Below are 19,052 nucleotides of genomic sequence, written 5' to 3'. Positions count from 1 at the left end.
CAAGATAGAGGCTTGTGAGCGACTGCTGGGACACAGGGTCACTGAGAAAATGCGCACTAAGAAGGTAACGTACTCTTAGGGTGCAAGGGTCATGCGGACCTCCACGGCCACAGACGAGGGTGTCCAGGAGGTCAAGATAGAGGCTTGTGAGCGACTGCTGGGACACAGGGTCACTGAGAAAATGCGCACTAAGAAGGTAACATACTCTTAGGGTGCAAGGGTCATGCGGACCTCCACGGCCACAGGCGAGGGTGTCCAGGAGTCAAGATAGAGGCTTGCGAGCGGCTGTTGGGACACAGGGTCACTGAGAAAATGCGCACTAAGAAGGTAACATACTCTTAGGGTGCAAGGGTCATGCGGACCTCCACGGTCATAGACGAGGGGGTCCAGGAGGTCAAGATAAAGGCTTGTGAGCGACTGCTGGGACACAGGGTCACTGAGAAGATGCGCACTAAGAAGGTAACATACTCTTAGGGTACAAGGGTCATGCGGACCTCCACGGTCATAGACGAGGGGGTTCAGGAGGTCAAGATAGAGGCCTGTGAGCGGCTGCTGGGACACAGGGTCACTGAGAAAATGCGCACTAAGAAGGTAACATACTCTTAGGGTGCAAGGGTCATGCGGACCTCCACGGCCACAGGCGAGGGTGTCCAGGAGGTCAAGATAGAGGCTTGTGAGCGACTGCTGGGACACAGGGTCACTGAGAAAATGCGCACTAAGAAGGTAACGTACTCTTAGGGTGCAAGGGTCATGCGGACCTCCACGGCCACAGACGAGGGTGTCCAGGAGGTCAAGATAGAGGCTTGTGAGCGACTGCTGGGACACAGGGTCACTGAGAAAATGCGCACTAAGAAGGTAACATACTCTTAGGGTGCAAGGGTCATGCGGACCTCCACGGCCACAGGCGAGGGTGTCCAGGAGTCAAGATAGAGGCTTGCGAGCGGCTGTTGGGACACAGGGTCACTGAGAAAATGCGCACTAAGAAGGTAACATACTCTTAGGGTGCAAGGGTCATGCGGACCTCCACGGCCACAGACGAGGGTGTCCAGGAGGTCAAGATAGAGGCTTGTGAGCGACTGCTGGGACACAGGGTCACTGAGAAAATGCGCACTAAGAAGGTAACATACTCTTAGGGTGCAAGGGTCATGCGGACCTCCACGGCCACAGACGAGGGTGTCCAGGAGGTCAAGATAGAGGCTTGTGAGCGACTGCTGGGACACAGGGTCACTGAGAAAATGCGCACTAAGAAGGTAACATACTCTTAGGGTGCAAGGGTCATGCGGACCTCCACGGCCACAGGCGAGGGTGTCCAGGAGTCAAGATAGAGGCTTGCGAGCGGCTGTTGGGACACAGGGTCACTGAGAAAATGCGCACTAAGAAGGTAACATACTCTTAGGGTGCAAGGGTCATGCGGACCTCCACGGTCATAGACGAGGGGGTCCAGGAGGTCAAGATAAAGGCTTGTGAGCGACTGCTGGGACACAGGGTCACTGAGAAGATGCGCACTAAGAAGGTAACATACTCTTAGGGTACAAGGGTCATGCGGACCTCCACGGTCATAGACGAGGGGGTTCAGGAGGTCAAGATAGAGGCCTGTGAGCGGCTGCTGGGACACAGGGTCACTGAGAAGATGCGCACTAAGAAGGTATATCAAAACTTCATACTCAGGCAGAACCGTCATAAGCAAATTGGGCGCCGTTGGGCGAAATACTTCGGGTGGCCAAAATTATTAGTTGTGAAGTGACTTACGGTCGTATTTCATCTGTCCAATTTTTTGGTCCAATGTGTATTTGCGTCTCACATTTTGCTTAATGAGAGAGTGAGACGCAATGACATTGGACAAAATAATTGGACAGGTGGAATACCACCCTTATATACGAAAAGAATAAAATATGACTATGAAAAACATATGTCTGTAATGTCACTGTAGGTATTTAATAATTATTTCGCTTAAAATTTAGTTACTTCGTCACAATTGTGTGTAATTCTGCGGGTAAGAATATTGCAATCCCGAGTCTTTAATTCTTCAGCTTGTGGCTGTCGTGAATCTATAGACCCTCGTTTGCAATATTTCCCTTCTCCTCTCGTTGCTCAATGTACTATTATTTATTTAATATTGTCTTCGGTTACCGCGATAGTTCCTCATGACATAAAACTATTGAAACTACTACACTACTACTAAACTATTGAACGTCGGGATGAATTCAATATATGCGATATAATCAATAGTTTTATTATTTATTTGTGTATGGTTGTTATTGATAATGTTTGTCCCCGCAGGTGGACGGCATCCTGAACCGCCTGCACGTGGCCACGCCCGCCCCTCGCGATGGCAAGGCGCGCCCCCCCGTCATCCCCCCTTCGGTTCTTGCCAAGAAACAGCAGGTGGCCGACAGAGAGGCAAGAAAGAGGAAACTGGAGAGAGAGATAGAGTTGGAGGAGGGAGACGACTATGTTCTGGGTAAGATCTTCATTTTAAGTCTTAAAATTCCTTGTTGCATTCAGAAGAGACCCGGGGTCCGCTTTGGCAACCTGAGATTGAAACCCAAACATTTAAACCTGATAAACATACCTACTACTACTCAAAGGTGTATGTGAAGTCCCCAATAGGGATGTTTCCTGTACTTAAAATAAATTATTTCAAACCGTGCACGAAATAAAGCACCAGATAATTATTAGAAAAACATAGATAGCAGCTACTTTTAAACACAATTTGTATTTAATAAATCGGATTGAAATATAAAAAGTAGGTGAGTTTACCGTGACGTCACTATATTTGTTTTCATATAAATTCCATACTAAAAAATCGTTTTGACAGTTCTAAAAAAGAAGCTGATTTGACTAGTAGGAATGTAGCCTATCCGCATTGGGCTAGCGTGGGGACGCCCAAGCCCTCTCGCGCATGAGAGGAGGCCTGTGCCCAGCAGTGGGACATGGCTGTTGTTTTTTGTTTTTATTATTACACATACCTATTAAATTTACAGTTTAACTGACAAATTTATTACCAAATCACGTTTAATTACCAAATTTGTACTTAAATAACAGAATAAAAGTTTAAACACCATGTTTAATATGTAGTAATACTCAATGACATCAACTTGATAGGCCTAGATACTCCAGGGGGGGATCCATTTGACCATGTGATCCCCCTGACCAAAAAGGATCCGCCTTTTAACGTTGGTTTTCGAACATTCTGTTATAAAAAATTGCACATTTTTACTAGAATATCATGAGAATTATGAGCTTATTATATTTTTGATTCTCGGATAGAATTATTTGGCCCGATCGAAGCTGAACCAAATTCCATGTTTGGTGTCAGTCAAAGCGCGGCCTACAGTATAGTTTGACATATGGTCGCACGACACATCACCAATATGAGATCGTGCATTACCCATGTCAAATACACATTATTATTTAGTAAAATTGATGTTAAGGCATTGAGCAGATTAAATTTTCAGTGTTTTTATTGGCGTAAGACATAGTTTTATAGATTTTTTTTGTAAATATAGGTATAAAATAATTCTGTTGCTGAGATACTTAGAGTTAGACCAAGGTAAGTCTGCAACGATTTTGATAGCACACGCAGTGCAAGTGTTAAGTCAAACGTCAAACTTCTATGACATTGTGATTAAATAACACTTGCACTGCGTGTGCTATCAAAATCGTTGCAGACTTCACTTGATCTAACTCTAAGGTGCCATTCTATGGAACTTGCTAACTATGTAAACAAACCGCCATATTGTAATTTTCTCTGGATGATGAATTTACTAGTGACTTTTGTTTACATAGTTATGTTGAATCATCGAGAGCGTGGAATTGCATATGTAGTAGTATTATAAAGATAAGATAAAGATAAAAATCAGTTTATTCAAGTAGGATCTGTTGGATCGCTTTTGCATCGTCAATGTCTACATTTTATGTTAAACATGCACAGTTACAATAAATTTAATTAAAAGGAATGTCAAGAAAATCGCAAATAAGAATAAATACATTACAATTTGGAAATTATGAAAGGAAAGTACCTACTTAATAATAAACTAAAAATTAAAACATGCAAAAGTGCGATTACCTAATGGTAGTTATGTCATTGTGTATTTACAATAATTTAATTTCATGCAACATCAAAATATATACAAATTATAAATTATACCTACCTAGTTGTATAATGGCTGAATCAGCATTTTGCATCGTCAAAAACAAAATTATAAGCGCAATAATCAAAAAAAATCTAACATATAATAACAATTTTCAATAATTTCCAAAACAAACAAGAGAAGAAGTTTAGGTACATAACATTAAACAGTTATTTAAAGATCTAATTTCTATAAAAATAATTAATTACTAAGCCTCATGCAGTCGTTCTTATTTTGGTTCAATTTAGGCCAAGCAGTTTTATCGTTAAGGTACTCTTCGACACTGTAGTATCCTTTTTTCATTAAGGAGGTTTTTAAATATTTTTTTAAAGTGAGCATTGGCAAATTAAGCACCTCTTTGGGCAATTTGTTATAGAATAATATACATTGCCCCAAAAAAGATTTATATATTTTACGCACACGAAACTTGTGCATTGCAATTTTATGCTTATGTCTAGAACTACTCATTTTCTTAAACGAATCTATGTGCTTTAGAGCATAAACAATACACTCGTAAATATATTGAGATGCTGCTGTTAAGATATTTATTTCTTTAAATCGATCTCTTAATGATTCTCGAGACCCCATCTTGTAAATAGACCGGATGGCTCTTTTTTGTAGAACAAATATTGTTTGTATATCTGCTGCCTTACCCCACAGTAAAATTCCATATGCCATTAAACTATGAAATTGGCTGAAATATACTAAACGTGCCGTCTCTACGTCAGTCAACTGCCTTATTTTCCTAACTGCAAAAGCTGCAGAACTTAATTTGTTAGCTAGTGACGATATGTGAGGACTCCACTGCAAATTAGTGTCCAAAGTTAAACCTAAAAAGATGGTTTTATCTACTAACTCCAAGCGGTCTCCATTCAAATGAACATTTATGTTGTTGTCAAGCTTAACATTAGGTAATGTGAATCGCATACACTTGGTTTTTTGGGGATTAAGTAGCAGGTTGTTCTTTGTAAACCAGTTTAAAACTTTCGAAAGAATATCATTGATGCTATCGTAATCAATTGTATTTATATTCACTTTAAAAATTAAAGATGTGTCGTCTGCAAATAGAACAATTTTGCAAAAGTTTTCGACAATAGAGGGCCAATCATTAATTTTTTTTTTTTTTTTTTTTTTTTATTTAAGCCATTTAATTCCTTAACAAAAAAAAAGTATACATATTTCATTATTAAATTAAATAGTAATACATTATTAAATTAAATTAAATATTATCAAACTAATGTCGTGCAAATTTAAATTGAATTCTGATCAATAATTTAGTTTTTATTATTAAGGACCTCTTGACGAGTAAAGGCCTCCTCCATTTTACTCCACATTTCCCTGTCTTGGGCTATTGTTACCCAGTCGTCGCTGGCAAACTTCTTTAGGTCTTCCGTCCATCTTCCCAGTGGGTGGCCTGACTTTCTTTTACCGGGAGGTCCCGCCCAAGTAGTGACTCTCTTAGTCCATCTTTCGTTGTTCATTCGTGCTACGTGGCCAGCCCACTTCCATTTTAGTTTCTTACAATGTGATAGAGCGTCGATGACTTTAGTCTTTTCCCTTATAGCCGTATGACGTTGTTTGTCTATAAGTTTTAGGTTCATGATACTCCGCTCCATGGCTCTTTGACAAGTTGTAATTTTTCTTTTCGTATATGCATTAAATATCCATGTTTGGCTTGCGTAGGAAAGACAAGGTAGGAGACATGAGTCCAGAATTTTCTTTTTTAGTCTTAAGGGTATGTTAGACTTTAGGACTTCCTTGTGGCTCCAGAATTTATTCCACGTCATTGTAATACGTCTTTCTAATTCGTCACGGTGTCTAGACTTTGATAGAGACAGTTGTTTACCTAAGTATATATATTGCTCTACATACTCTATCTGTTTGTTTTCGACGAAAATAGGTCTATGAGCTTTATTGGACATGATTTTCGTTTTGTCGATATTTAATTCCAAACCAATATCACGGCTAATACAGTCAAGTTCGTTTATCATCTCTTCCAATTGTGATGCTGTCTCTGAGAAAAGGACTAGGTCGTCAGCGAAGCGTAAGTTGCTTAAGTATTTTCCTTTTATGTTTATGCCTTTTTTTGACCAATCGAGTTTCTTCATAATATGTTGTAAAACTGTAATAAATAATGTAGGAGAGAGGGGGTCCCCCTGTCTTACACCTCTTCGAATATGTATTTCGGCACCAGTTTTGTCCAATCTCACTCGACTAACGCTCTTGTTGTAGATATCTTGAATGAGTTCGATTGTTTCTGACGGCAATTCACATTCGTATAAAGCTTTCCATATACTAGCGTGAGAAATAGTGTCGAAAGCTTTAGCGTAGTCAATGAAGGCTAAGTATAGTGGATGTCGTTTTTCTACATATTTTTCAATTATTTGATCCAGTACGTGTATGTGGTCCATTGTTGAGAAAGATTTTCTGAATCCGGCCTGTTCTATTGGTTGGTGTTTTTCAGTGATTTTAGAGATGCGTCGTTCTAAGCATGAGGCAAAAAGTTTGAAGAGGCATGGTTGTAGGCTTATAGGCCGGTAGTTTGCAATGTTTCCAGGATCACCCTTTTTGTACAATAAAATGATATCTGATTTCGCCCATTCATTGGGTATCTGTCTAGAGTCCAGTATTTTGTTAAAAAGCTTAGTTAAATAGGGTACTAATATGTCACTTCCGGTTATGATTATTTCGTTAGAAATACTGTCGGGGCCGCAACTTTTTCCTTTCTTTAAAGTTTTAATTTTCTTCAAAATCTCGTTGTCCGTGAATCTTTGAAGTGGTGGTGAGGCGGGTGGAGATGTCGTGATTTCAGTATTTTCAGTTTCATACTGGCATGCACTCTTTCTCCTAGAATATAATTTTTTATAAAAATTCGTAGCAATATCTAAGATTTTAGACCTGGAAAATGTTTCTTTATCCGACGCATTTTCTTTCACACAAGGTATCCATTTTTTCGTGAGGTTAAGCTCCTTGTATCCTTTTATCAGGCTTCCCGTGGTGGTTAGGTGTTGCTCTATTATATGCTGTCTATGGGATTCGTATTCTTTCTTTATAATTTTGTGTATATTTTTATATAGGTTTCCTAGTTCTTGTTTCTCTTCCTTAGATCGCGGTTTTTTGTGTTGCAGTTCTGATCTTCTTTTTAGTAGCAGTCTTGTGTTTTCAGAAAGTATAGTTCTAGGTTTATTGTTTATTTTATTTTTAGAGCCCATAGAGTCCGTGATGCCTTTCTTCAATGCAGAATAATATAACTCTACATGTTGACAAGTTGATAAGGTACTATTTTCCAAATTGTGTTTCAGGTTTTGCTGGAACCGTTTTTCATCTTCTAGTGTTTTTAGGTTTGTATTTTGGAGGCTATATTTTGCTCTACATTTCTTTGATTTTACGATCTGGAAAGTGCTTCTTACTAGGCGATGGTCACTGGGAAAATTAAGCTTATTTATAATCTCTATGTTTGTGAAGTTATTTCTTGTGTTGGACATAATGTAGTCTAGTTGGCTTTTTGTGCCTTTTGGTGATATCCACGTCCACATGTTTTTAGTGTTCTTTTTAAATATGCTGTTAATAACAGATAGATTATTTTGAAGCGCAAATTGTATAAGCTTCTCGCCTCTTGTGTTACGCGTTCCGTAGCAGAATGCTCCAAAAGCTCTACTTTCCTCAGGCAGCTTTTGTCCAATGCGAGCGTTGAAATCGCCCATTACGATCACATTTTTGTAGCATTTTTCAAAAGCTCCTTGTAGCTGATCGTAAAAAGCATCAGAATCATTTTCGCATGCAGTGCTGGTGGGCGCATATACTTGTATTATCGAGATGTTAATACTATCAAACTTTAAATTTAATATGCATACTCGTTCCGAAATTGCAATGAAGCTTTCTATATTTGGTTTTAATTGTTTTTTCAATATAAATCCTACGCCATGCAGTCCTTTGGTTTCTCCGTAATAGCACAGGATGTGTTCTTTGTCTTCTAGAATTTCATAGCCTGTTCTGCGTATCTCGGAGAGTCCAATTATGTCAAATTTTATTTTTGAAATTGCTTCTTTGAACTCTAGCAGTCGTTCGTTAGATAATAGAGATCGTGCGTTGTAGGTGCAGATGTATAAGGGTTGGAGTGGAGGGTTGCGGTCGTTTGTCCCCGCGGTGACCGGCCGTGTTGGGGAACATCGGTTGATTGGTTTCTTTTTGTAAAATGTGCTTTTATCGTATAATGGAGGAGGCTCTGATTGCTATATGTTGTCATCATTGTCTGTGTCTCCTCCGGTTTTTGGCGACTCTGGCCTTTGGAATGTTAGGTATTGTTTTATATTTCGGTTATCTGTACTCGGTTTATTTTTCTTTAACACCTGGCGGTTTAGGTTCTTGTTTACGGAGGACGGAGATGTATCTAGCGATCGCTTCTTAGTATTACTTGTTCCAGCAGGTGACTTTTTGTTACTCGGAGTATTTTTTTCGGGTATAATTATTAGTTTATTATATTTAATTATAGCTTTGTTACCCTTATCCAACTCTTTCTTTAAGTCTTCCTGTAGCGCCTTTCGTTCTTTTAATACTTTAGCAGGGAAATCTTCCTTAATGTAACACCTGGATCCTTGAAGCTTTGATTTATTCTTAAGGATATTAATTTTCTTTCCTAGAGTCGTGAAACCAATTATTATCGGTCTAGGTTTCTCGCCTTTTTTCCCCAGCCGCCTGATGTGTTGTATGTCGTTTTTGCAGCATTCCACCTTCAAGTCCTCATTTATTATTTTTAAAACCACATCTTCTAGGTCAAAATAGGACCTTTCTGTCTCTTCAATACCAAAGAAGACAAGATTTCGGACTCTAACATCTCGTTCCAGCTGGTCCAATCTCATTTCTTGGGCATCTTGGGTTTGTTTAATTTCTTCGAGCTCTTGCTTATATGCAGACACCTTATTATCGAGAGAGTCTATTTTTGAGCAGAGTTTTGTGTCAATCTGTTTTAGTTGCTCGCCCAGCTCGTTAATGGATTTAATGAGTTGATCCATGTTGGTTTTGAAATTCACGCCCTCTAGTGGTGAGTAGCGATACTACGTGAGGATGCAGTGATTAATCTGATGGTTCAATATAGCTGTGTAGCGCTCGAAGCTTGTTAATATCACTGGTGGTGCCCGCTAGATGGCGCTGAAATTAATTAGCGACTACGGTAGATACTGTATTTTTTTTTTTTTAGTGCAATTTTATTGTTTTCGTTTTAAAGTTCTGTAACACTTCACTAAATAGTTAATGCACTTTATTTATTTTATAGTTCGCTAGTTATGATGAATCACAATGCACTTGGTTATGTATTTGAGTTCCTTTGTCACTTATTTGTAAAAGTCTCCTGAGCTACCGTCATTATTTACGTTGCTCTGTATTATTTTAACTGCTACATTTTGAGTTCTGCACTTAATAACGTTCACTTTAGAAAATGTTTACAATGTTTTCAACCACTTTTCAATAGCATACAACCACTACAAATGCAATTCCATCTTCTCGATAATTCAACTATAGCAAGTTTCATAGAATGACACTTTACAGACATTAAGTTAAAGTTCTTAAACCTTTCACGTTCTCAAGATATATATCTTAAACCAGTTTAGAGCCATGAAATAAAAGAGAACCCTAATCTAACGTTAATAGGGTATTATACTGTATTTAAAACAAATTATTTTACACCATGTATGAAATAAAGCACCATATAATTATTAGAAAAATACAGATAGGAGTTATTTTTAAACACAAGTTCTATTTAATAAATCAGATAGAAATATAAAAAGTAGGTGAGTTGACCGTGACGTCACGATGTAATGTTTCATATAAATTCCATATTAGCAAATAGTAACTGATTTGACTAGTAGGAAAATACCCTATTACAAGCTTTTATTTAGTTTCACCTGACCGTTGTCTGTCTGTTGGTCTGTAATCAAATCTTGCAAGTTAAATTTGATCCACTTCCCGGTTTCCGATTGAGCTGAAATTTTGCATGCATGTATAAATCGGATGACGATGCAATATTATGGTACCATAGAGCTGATCTGATGATGGAGACAGGAGGTGGCCATAGGAACTCTGTGATGAAACAACGCAACCTAATTGTGTTAGGGGTTTTTAGAATTGTCTCGATGAGTATTAGTTGTCTGTCGTAAGAAAAGTACAGTCAGCGATAAAAGCTTGTACCAAAAATTAAATTTTTGCCATAAACTTATTTTATTCCTATTTCCAGACTTACAGAAGAACTACACAGAGATCGCGGAAGAGGAGCGCCACGACCCGATCCCGGAGATGTGGGAGGGCCACAACATCGCCGACTACATCGACCCCGACATCTTCGACAAACTCGCGGAGCTAGAGCGAGAGGAGGCGCTGAGGGAGGAGGGCGGCATGTACGCCGTGCCCAAGATAGAGTTAGATGAAACTATGAAGGAAATCAAGCAATTAGCTATTCAAATCCGGTGAGTTTTCTATAAAAATGTTTTTATTTCATGTTTCACTGGCGATCGATGCTGCCAAGCCGTGTGGTTATTTACTACCATCGTCTTTAATATGGTATAAGACGAAGTGTGTCTGTCACGACTGCGGAGGCCGAATATATGTGCATACAGATATAGACAAATCTGGTGAGTTTTCAATGAAAACTATTTTTTTTACCACACCAGCTCGGAAAGGCTTACTTTGCACTTCAAAAACGGATAGCAAATATGCACTTTGCTATCAGTAATTCACATGTGAGGCAAAGTAATCAAATGCAAATTTTGAGTTGTTTTCTTATGTTTGCTGGTAGAATTGACTTTTAAATGATGATTTTGGATGATAAATATTTAATAACATTCATTTGAATTTGATTTGGTTTGATTTATTACATTTAATATTTGCTTCAGATTAGTGTGGTGAAAAATTTGTGTTTCATTCGGGGGCAAATTTTGTTTAACCCTCGTGTATAGAAACCCTCGTAATCGTAACGCTCAAGATTCCATTTTTCGAACCACTCGCTGGGCTCGTGGTTCAATTTTGGAATCTCTCGCTTGCTTGGGTATCAATATTAGCACGAGCGGTTAAACAATAACTTTGCCCCCGAGTGAAACAAATAACTATTAAACAATAATCAACAAAAAGTATCACATGAACGTCATGTAGGAAGTCACGGTTGATTCTATCATACTTACTTGTCTTCATCATCTATTTGATTAAACTCTTTAGTGTTTCTCACGACTAAGGAGGCGGAACACATGTCCATACACATACAGATCTAAAGTGAGATTTAATAGAAATTGCCAAATTAATGTAAACAACGGTACCAGGGGTGCGAAACTCCTCCCTTCGGGCAAACTCGGCTCCGTTCGGCTCAGCATTGCTCCGAACAATTATTAGGGTTTACACAACTTGACATCCCTTTGCGTGCACGACCACAGATAAGATAATGGCTTGAATTTTGACAACCCTAAATAGCTGAAAGGGATAGTGCCACATATAAGAAAGGGACAGCATGATTCGACCCTGAATCGCTGTCAGACTTCGGTTTTGTAGGAAGTTTCCTTTCTGTGCGGTAGTACTATTATTTATTCTGTGACGGTACTAAAAGAATAGTCGGCAACGCTCATGTTACAGTTTTTCTTTTAGTCACTCGCGTCCAAATCTATTAGACTTGTTTGTATTCACGATATGATAAAACTCTTAAGTGTGACTCTTATGACTAATGAGGCCGAATACATGGCCAATACGATCCAGTCCCGGAGTTCAGGATACGAAAGGGCTATTAGGTTATGTTAGGGGGGTATTCCACTTGGCAATGTCTTTGTCCAATCTCATTGCGTCTCACTCGCTATGAAATTGGACAAAGATGGATTCACAGATGGAATACCACCCTTACAAGCTTCGGTAAAATGTGTAAGGCAGGTGAAAACAAATTTTGCAAAAATATATGTTAGTATGTTGAGACGGTTTTGTGAACTTAGTTGTTTTTTAACGACATTTCGTTTGTTACAGTAACAAGAAGGCGATTCTCAAAGATGAGTCCCGCATCACCAAGCAGAGCACGAAGCCCGTCATGCCGCGGAACACCCGCGCGAGGCAACGGGACAGATCCACCACCAAGCTCAGAGACGAGATGGAGAAACTGGGTACGTTATTTCTTCCTAGTTGAGAGAATGTGAGAAGCTACACAAAAAACACGCCCATTTTGGTATTGCATTTAATCAGTCGCGACAGGCCACGAAGTGAAATCTTATAATCTACCCTCTATCGATCGAGGGTTGGTTCTTCAAGGCCGGGAGGTTGAATGCCGTCACACTGCGGTGAAAGTTTTTTTTTATTGCAAAATAAATTCGACATAAAAAGACAACATAACACCAGTGAGGCTCTCGGCTACATTCGATGTTGTTTTGTGTTACAACCACAGATAAAATAATATAATGACTTAAACAAATATTATTGTATAGTTTGTGGCGTTGCTTGACCGTTGGCAGCGCGCAAACTTAATTACCCTAAATCGCTGAAAGGGATTACATTAGAAAAGGTCGTGATGATTCGTTCCTGAATCGCTGTCAAATTTCGGTTTTGTAGGAAGTGTAATTTCCGTACGGGAGTACTAATATTTATTCTGTGACAACGCTACATATACTATCAATTGTGTTTTTACAGAAGAATGTATAAGTAACCTGTATACTTGTATTCCCAATATGAATAACCCGTGTACTTGCAGGCGTGGACATGTCCGAGACGAAAGAGGCGCACTTTACCCGCACCCGCTCTCGGTCCCGCTCGCTCTCGGCGCCCGCGACAAAGAGAGCACGAGTCGACGTGTCTCGCTCGCGCTCCGTGTCCCGGCCCGCCCGCGACGAGCAGGGAGTCAAGGACACGCAGGTGAGGGATGCCAGACTTTACAACTTTATTATTCAGTGGGAATTTAGTCTAGCGCCAATAACGACACGTATGCGTTCACAAAATACAAAACTTGCAAGTCTAAATTTTACTTTTATACATATGAATGTATAAAAGTAAAATTTAGTCTTGCAAGTTTTGTACCAATCGATAATGACCTTCCGACCTTAGACATTTTGGATGGGTCAAAAACGGAAACTCTTCTTTGACTTGACAACTCTTTCTAAATTTGATTTGTCTTCTGCCAACAAATAAAAATATGCAATATGTTGATCTTGTCTTTGTCATTATAATTAATGTCAAAAATCAAAAACACTATAGAGTTAGACCAAGAAAAATCTGCAATGATTTTGATAGCCGACGCAATGTAAGTGTTATTTTAAACGTGGAACTTCTATGTATATATATCTATAAATAACACTTGCACTGCGTGGGCTATCAAAGTCGCTGCAGACTTTTCTTAGTCTAACTCTAATTTCTTTTGCATTTCATTTATTTCTTACTATATACGAATTTGTCATTTATATTGTTATGTACAAAAAAGATTCAAATATCCGTTACCATACTTACACCATTCTTCTCCAGATGGCGAAACGCGCGAAGAACATGGCCCACGTGGCCATCGCGAAGAAGACGAAGAAGATGGGCCTCAAGGGCGAGGCCGACCGCTTCATCGGCACCAAGATGCCCAAACACTTGTTCTCCGGCAAGCGAGGTGCTGGCAAGACCGACAGGCGATAATGTACTTTTATCCATTCATTTTAGGGTTTATTTTGAGTTGTATAGAAATCGTACGGAAAAATATTATGTTTTTATGACCTATTATGTCATCTGTTTAAGGTTCATTTTCAATTATACCATAACATAGAAAGGGGAACAAAGGCATTATTATACCTAAATGTCAATGACGACACATGTGCGTTCACCTATTATGTCGAATTTTAAAATGTGTTTGTTAGCAAGATGCGTAAAGCCTAAAGACAGACAGTAGGAGTTTTCCTTTATAGTAGAATATTTTTTAATTGTATTGAATACTATGCTCCGCCACTATCTGTTATGTTACTACGAGTATTCAAGAGTAAGTGATAATTTATGCAATAAAAAGTTGTACAAAATATGTCTTTTTCATTTTAGCCTATTTTGTCCCCCAGCACAAATACCTGTTAAAAGAAAACCTAATTATATAAATATTAATCATTCTTTTGACATGTATGAAATTTTATGAATAAAGGAATATGATTTCTATTGTGCAATAAAGTTTAAATAAATAAATAAATTCGAAAAAGATGGGTCTCAAGCGCGAGGCAGACCGCTAAATCGGCACCAAGATGCCCAAGTACTTGTGCGCCGGCAAGCGAGGTGTTGACAAGCGATAATAAACCTTTTTACATCACCTATTCGAAAAAGGGCTTTTTCTTCCCCACTAGGAGAGATCAAAGTGGCACTTTTCTTCCCTGTTAGGAGAGATCAAAGTTGTACTTTTCTGTTCTAGGACACGATTTTTTTCATTTTTACATACAATTTTTCTAAGACTTACGACTAATACAAAACACAAGTTTATTTTTTGTAAGTTAACATGCACCGTACGGTGAAATAAAGCCGGGCCTGGCGCTTGCCGGCCGCTGACTGATGTCAAGGATTTTGACAGTTATCGGGTTTAATTAAAATAAAACACAAAATTAGCAAAATGAATGGCACATTTATATTTAATTATAATTATTCATTTTTATAATTAGACCTTTTGTTATATTTTAAACTATGCATTTGATTGGAACAGATCAAATGCTTCATGAGTCGGAAACGAGCGTCTCCAGGACGATGTGTAGTGCCTTCTGAGCCACAAACAAGTCAAAAAGAAACTTAAACATAATCTAATTGGAAGATAAAGTCAACTAAACTAAACTAAAAGGGTGAACTAAGCTAAAACTAAGTTATTTGAACTCGACGCAAGCGAAAATCGCGGGATGTCTTCATATAACGCAGTCAAAAGACCTTACATCTATATAATACATTTTAGAACGAAATATACCTCTTCGTAACATCTAACGTGTGGAACAACTATTAATTATATACTTTACACATAATATAATTACTATACCAGTACAAATTATAATTGTCACACAATACTCGTTGGGTATTACGAAGAGGTGAACTTATAAAGATCGTCATGATACGGTAGAAAATAATTAATAATAATTTATTATGCTTAAATGAAGACCAGCCAATAGCGAATGTAAATAAAGTATGGCCGATATTGAGCGATGTATTTACATTATGCATTCACCGGGGATACCGAAATACTTTGGGACACTAATAAATAAGAGTTATATACCTTACACAAACAAATATAATACTATAATAAATTTAAATTCGTAATATTTTCCACTGTATAAGTAATTCACGACAACGTGTCGTCACTGGCAATGAGATTTTTTTTTTAATTAATACATTGAATTCACGTGAGATCAAATAACAAAATAATAATTCGTCATATAATTTGATTATTACATTCAATTATATTTTTACAATAACAGTTTAAGCTAGAATTAATTGTGGTAATATTTATATGTATCATGTTCTATTAGTTTATTTTTGAAATAGAACGCTTAATGTCCACAATAAATTCTAACGTATCTTTTAGTTAATGGTAAATGCAATAGTATGATATATAACTCTTTTTATTACAATAAAAGGGTAACTTACAACAATTTCGTTTAGTTGCCTCGTCTCCGATAGCTACCGAATAAAAACTAAAAAAAAATAACTACGAAATCCGTAGAGCTCCATAAATCACTGGAGTCCTCAACTAAGTACGATCTTAAGTTAGCGGCCTATGCAACATGCTCGATCCAGCATGCTCAGAAATCATCAAACGTGACTTACAATAATAAAAATCACGTCGAGAATCCCGAGTACATTTTCGAGTGTTTTATTGTCAAGCGATTTTTGGTGAGAGCAGTGGCGAATAACTAAAGGGGGGAGGGCCTAGAACACGCATTTACAAAAACAAAAATGAGTATTATAGGCGTCGTCTGAAAAATGTACTCGGGACTCCGCTTATACTACGCTTATGGCAGCAAAAAAGAACTTTAAAATCGTAATTAAAAATATCTTTTTTCCGTATATCCTATCAATTACGCTATATATACCTATACATACGCTAGGCTAGTAATGTACAATTCTGCTGTCTTTGGGGTGAAGACATTTTTAATCTCGTTTCTGGGGATGTGTGTTTTAGAAAACTATCCTTTTTACACTTAGTATAGTCCGAGGTAAATGCCGCTACTTTCTTTGGGACATATGCATCATTTGGCCTTCTTATTGTACCAATTATATATGAGAGTACCAAGTCACTGACAAAACAAACATAAAAACCTAATACAGATGAACTTGTAGAAAAAAAATACAAATAAAAACATGCTTTCTATTTTTCTCCGATATAATAAATACAAATTCATCTGTAATAAGTTTTGAACTAGCCATACACAAAAAGTACAAAAACAAACATAAAAATTGTACAGGTAATACAGGTATACAAAATAAAGACGATTACTTTTTTGACAACAGTCCAATTTAACCCAATATTTAAGTACAGAACTTTTAAAATGACTTTAGTAACTCGTCACTGGGTAAAAAAATAAAAACCGTTTTTATCAAAAAATATTAAGGCAACTATGTGTGTATCTTTATAATTTCTAGATTTTAAATATACTTAAATACAATTTGCTAAAGTGCCATATGATTTAATAACAACACTTTATAATTTACAAAAAAATACAACAAAAACACAAAATAAATAAAACATATTTCAAAGTCTAATTAACGTATTTGATCATATTTATTCGGAATTTTCTAAATATTCAAAATTTAAACATGTCAATAGTCAATAATATTCATTCACAAATATTTCGTAACGGTCAGCCATCAAAAATATGTAAACACGTTAAGCCCGCTTCTTGTAAAGGTTTTTATCAATCAAAACATCAAATTCTGATTTACCACAAAAGTTTCTTGCAGAAACATTTTTACGCAAAACCGACTTGGTCTTTAATATTTCAACACATTTCTATACCCGATATAGTAATACTCTAGCAAAGACTTAACGACACGTATGCGTCCATGGCATTAAACACCCAATTTCAAACAAATATTTCAACTGAAAAAAACCTAAAGTCATATTTACATATAATTGACCGCGGACCCTTCCAATCTATGATTTGAACGTAAATAAATTATAAATACACACATAGTCGTCGAGCGAGGGCAAGCCTATACATTAGCATTTAGCACTCGAATGATGCTCTGATCCGGCCAATATTTAGGGTCCACCCCTATGCCTTCAAGGCTTAAATCATAATCATAGCACGAGATACTAACACAGTCCCTTAGCAAAACACATTAGTGTTCAATAATCTATTTAAATTAAGTTTACCGTGACAATGATATATGGCTATAGGTTATCGTTGTCACTAACTACATTTAAATAGCTTCGTTGGCTACCTCAAACTTCAAAACAATATATTATTTGTAACTCGTCCTATTTGAAAAACTTCGAAATGCACTTCTAATATAATCAGTAAAAATTTATATAAGAAACAATACACTAGATGGCATTTTAGGGTGCCCGGTGTCTAACAAATAAAATGACATCCAGTATAATCTTCTTCGCGATTTCTTTCTTTTATGTTTAATTCTATTTGATATTCAGGTAGTGTAATGAAAACTGCGCTTCGGGGGCAAGAATTTCTTATCCACAGTACACTTTTAAATGCGAACGCACATGTGCGTTTTCGGCACTGAACATTTTTACGCCTGACTTAGCAAGGACTAAGTCTTAATACTTTAGTTATACGCTTTTTAAAGTGCATTCCAAAGCCGCACCAAACAAGACGGGCGACAATGCCTCGCCTGCGGGGCTACCGCGAACTACATTCGACGTGTTGCCTCTCTGTCGCACTTGTAAATTCGTACATAAGTGTGACAGGGAGACAACACGTCGAAAGTGGTTCGCGGTACCCCCTGGAGTTCAAGCCTCGGCTATGCGGTAGCACTTGCTGACCATCAGTGAACCTTAATGTTAAGACAGTAAGGTCTAAAGTGGGCAGTTATAGGTGTGACAGTGTGTGTAGGTCGGGCGCGCGACACGGGGGCGCGGGGGGGCGTCGCTATTGCGGCGGGGGGCCGGAGGGGGGCTGGCCGGGGAGCTGGCCCATGCCCTGAAAAAAAAATAGAGTTAGGGCCACTTGCACCATCCTACTAACCCGGGGTTAACCGGTTAAAGCTGGAGTTACCATGGTAACCAGTCCAATTTGATACTAGGTTAACGGTTTAACCGGTTAAACCCGGGTTAATGGGGCGGTGCAAGTGGCGCTTAGTAAGCTTTTATAAAACAAACGGCCGTCTCTTTTCCCTACTACCTATACCTCGTTTTTTTAGCATTAGAAAAAGGATACCTAAATAATCTTGATATGTTTTATGAGATCAAAAGAATGTAAATGAATATATGCATTTAAGTAATTACATACATATATATAATCACGCCTATTTCCCGGAGGGCTAGGCAGAGACCACGGATTTCCACTTGCTACGATCCTGACATACCTCTTTCGCTTCCTTCACTTTCATAACATTCCTCATACACGCTCGCCGGTTTAGGGTGCCCTTGACCTGGACTTTCTTCAGGATTAATCTTTCTAAGTAATTGTAACATATCTTTTCAATAAAAAGATAGAAATCTGTTCAATAGGTACATTGTTTTCTTTTGAAGTGTGTAATAAAGAGTATTTACAGTACATATAGTCAGTGCGGGAAAGAGTACTTTCCGTGCGTATGTCAAAAGTTTAAAGAGCCATATGTACTGTAAAACGTTGTACGATACACGTGCGAATAAGTAATTCGCAACTCGTGTCGATTTATCGCCACTCGTTTCGAATTTCCGCACTTGTATCGTAAATAACAATAGGGTATTTTCCTACTAGTCAAATCAGTTACTTTTTTAGAACTGTCAAAACGAGTTGCTAATATGGAATTTATATG

The 19,052-nt window shown here is 37.9% G+C and overlaps 2 protein-coding genes and 1 non-coding gene across 5 annotated transcripts in view; 2 read left to right on the top strand and 1 right to left on the bottom strand.

Annotated features, from left to right (window-relative positions):
* Positions 1-14,078, top strand: part of LOC134802931 (nucleolar GTP-binding protein 1) — a 34,948-nt gene extending 20,870 nt beyond the window's left edge. For 2 of the 3 annotated variants that reach the window (XM_063775658.1, XM_063775659.1), the window contains exons 8-12: positions 2,281-2,461; positions 10,363-10,591; positions 12,123-12,256; positions 12,838-12,998; positions 13,602-14,078. In XM_063775658.1, the coding sequence (XP_063631728.1) occupies positions 2,281-2,461; positions 10,363-10,591; positions 12,123-12,256; positions 12,838-12,998; positions 13,602-13,757 (861 nt within the window). In that variant the 3' untranslated portion in view covers positions 13,758-14,078. The remainder of the gene's footprint in view (positions 1-2,280; positions 2,462-10,362; positions 10,592-12,122; positions 12,257-12,837; positions 12,999-13,601) is intronic. The other variant, XM_063775660.1, reaches the window with a different exon arrangement.
* On the top strand, positions 3,275-3,408 carry LOC134803018 (small nucleolar RNA SNORA16B/SNORA16A family). Its single transcript, XR_010145930.1, has one exon. It is a non-coding gene; the product is annotated as a small nucleolar RNA SNORA16B/SNORA16A family (small nucleolar RNA).
* Positions 14,079-14,695: 617 nt separating the features above from the next.
* The window catches only part of LOC134802928 (protein daughterless), a 182,602-nt gene continuing 178,245 nt past the window's right edge, over positions 14,696-19,052 (bottom strand). The window contains exon 16 of the mRNA XM_063775656.1: positions 14,696-18,232. Within this exon, the coding sequence (XP_063631726.1) occupies positions 18,182-18,232 (51 nt within the window). The 3' untranslated portion in view covers positions 14,696-18,181. The remainder of the gene's footprint in view (positions 18,233-19,052) is intronic.

Source organism: Cydia splendana, chromosome 25 (assembly GCF_910591565.1).
Source record: "Cydia splendana chromosome 25, ilCydSple1.2, whole genome shotgun sequence".
In the NCBI taxonomy this organism is placed as follows: Eukaryota; Metazoa; Arthropoda; class Insecta; order Lepidoptera; family Tortricidae; genus Cydia; species Cydia splendana.
The sequence above is the reverse complement of the archived record's forward strand: the minus strand, read 5'-3'. Positions and strand labels throughout refer to the sequence as shown.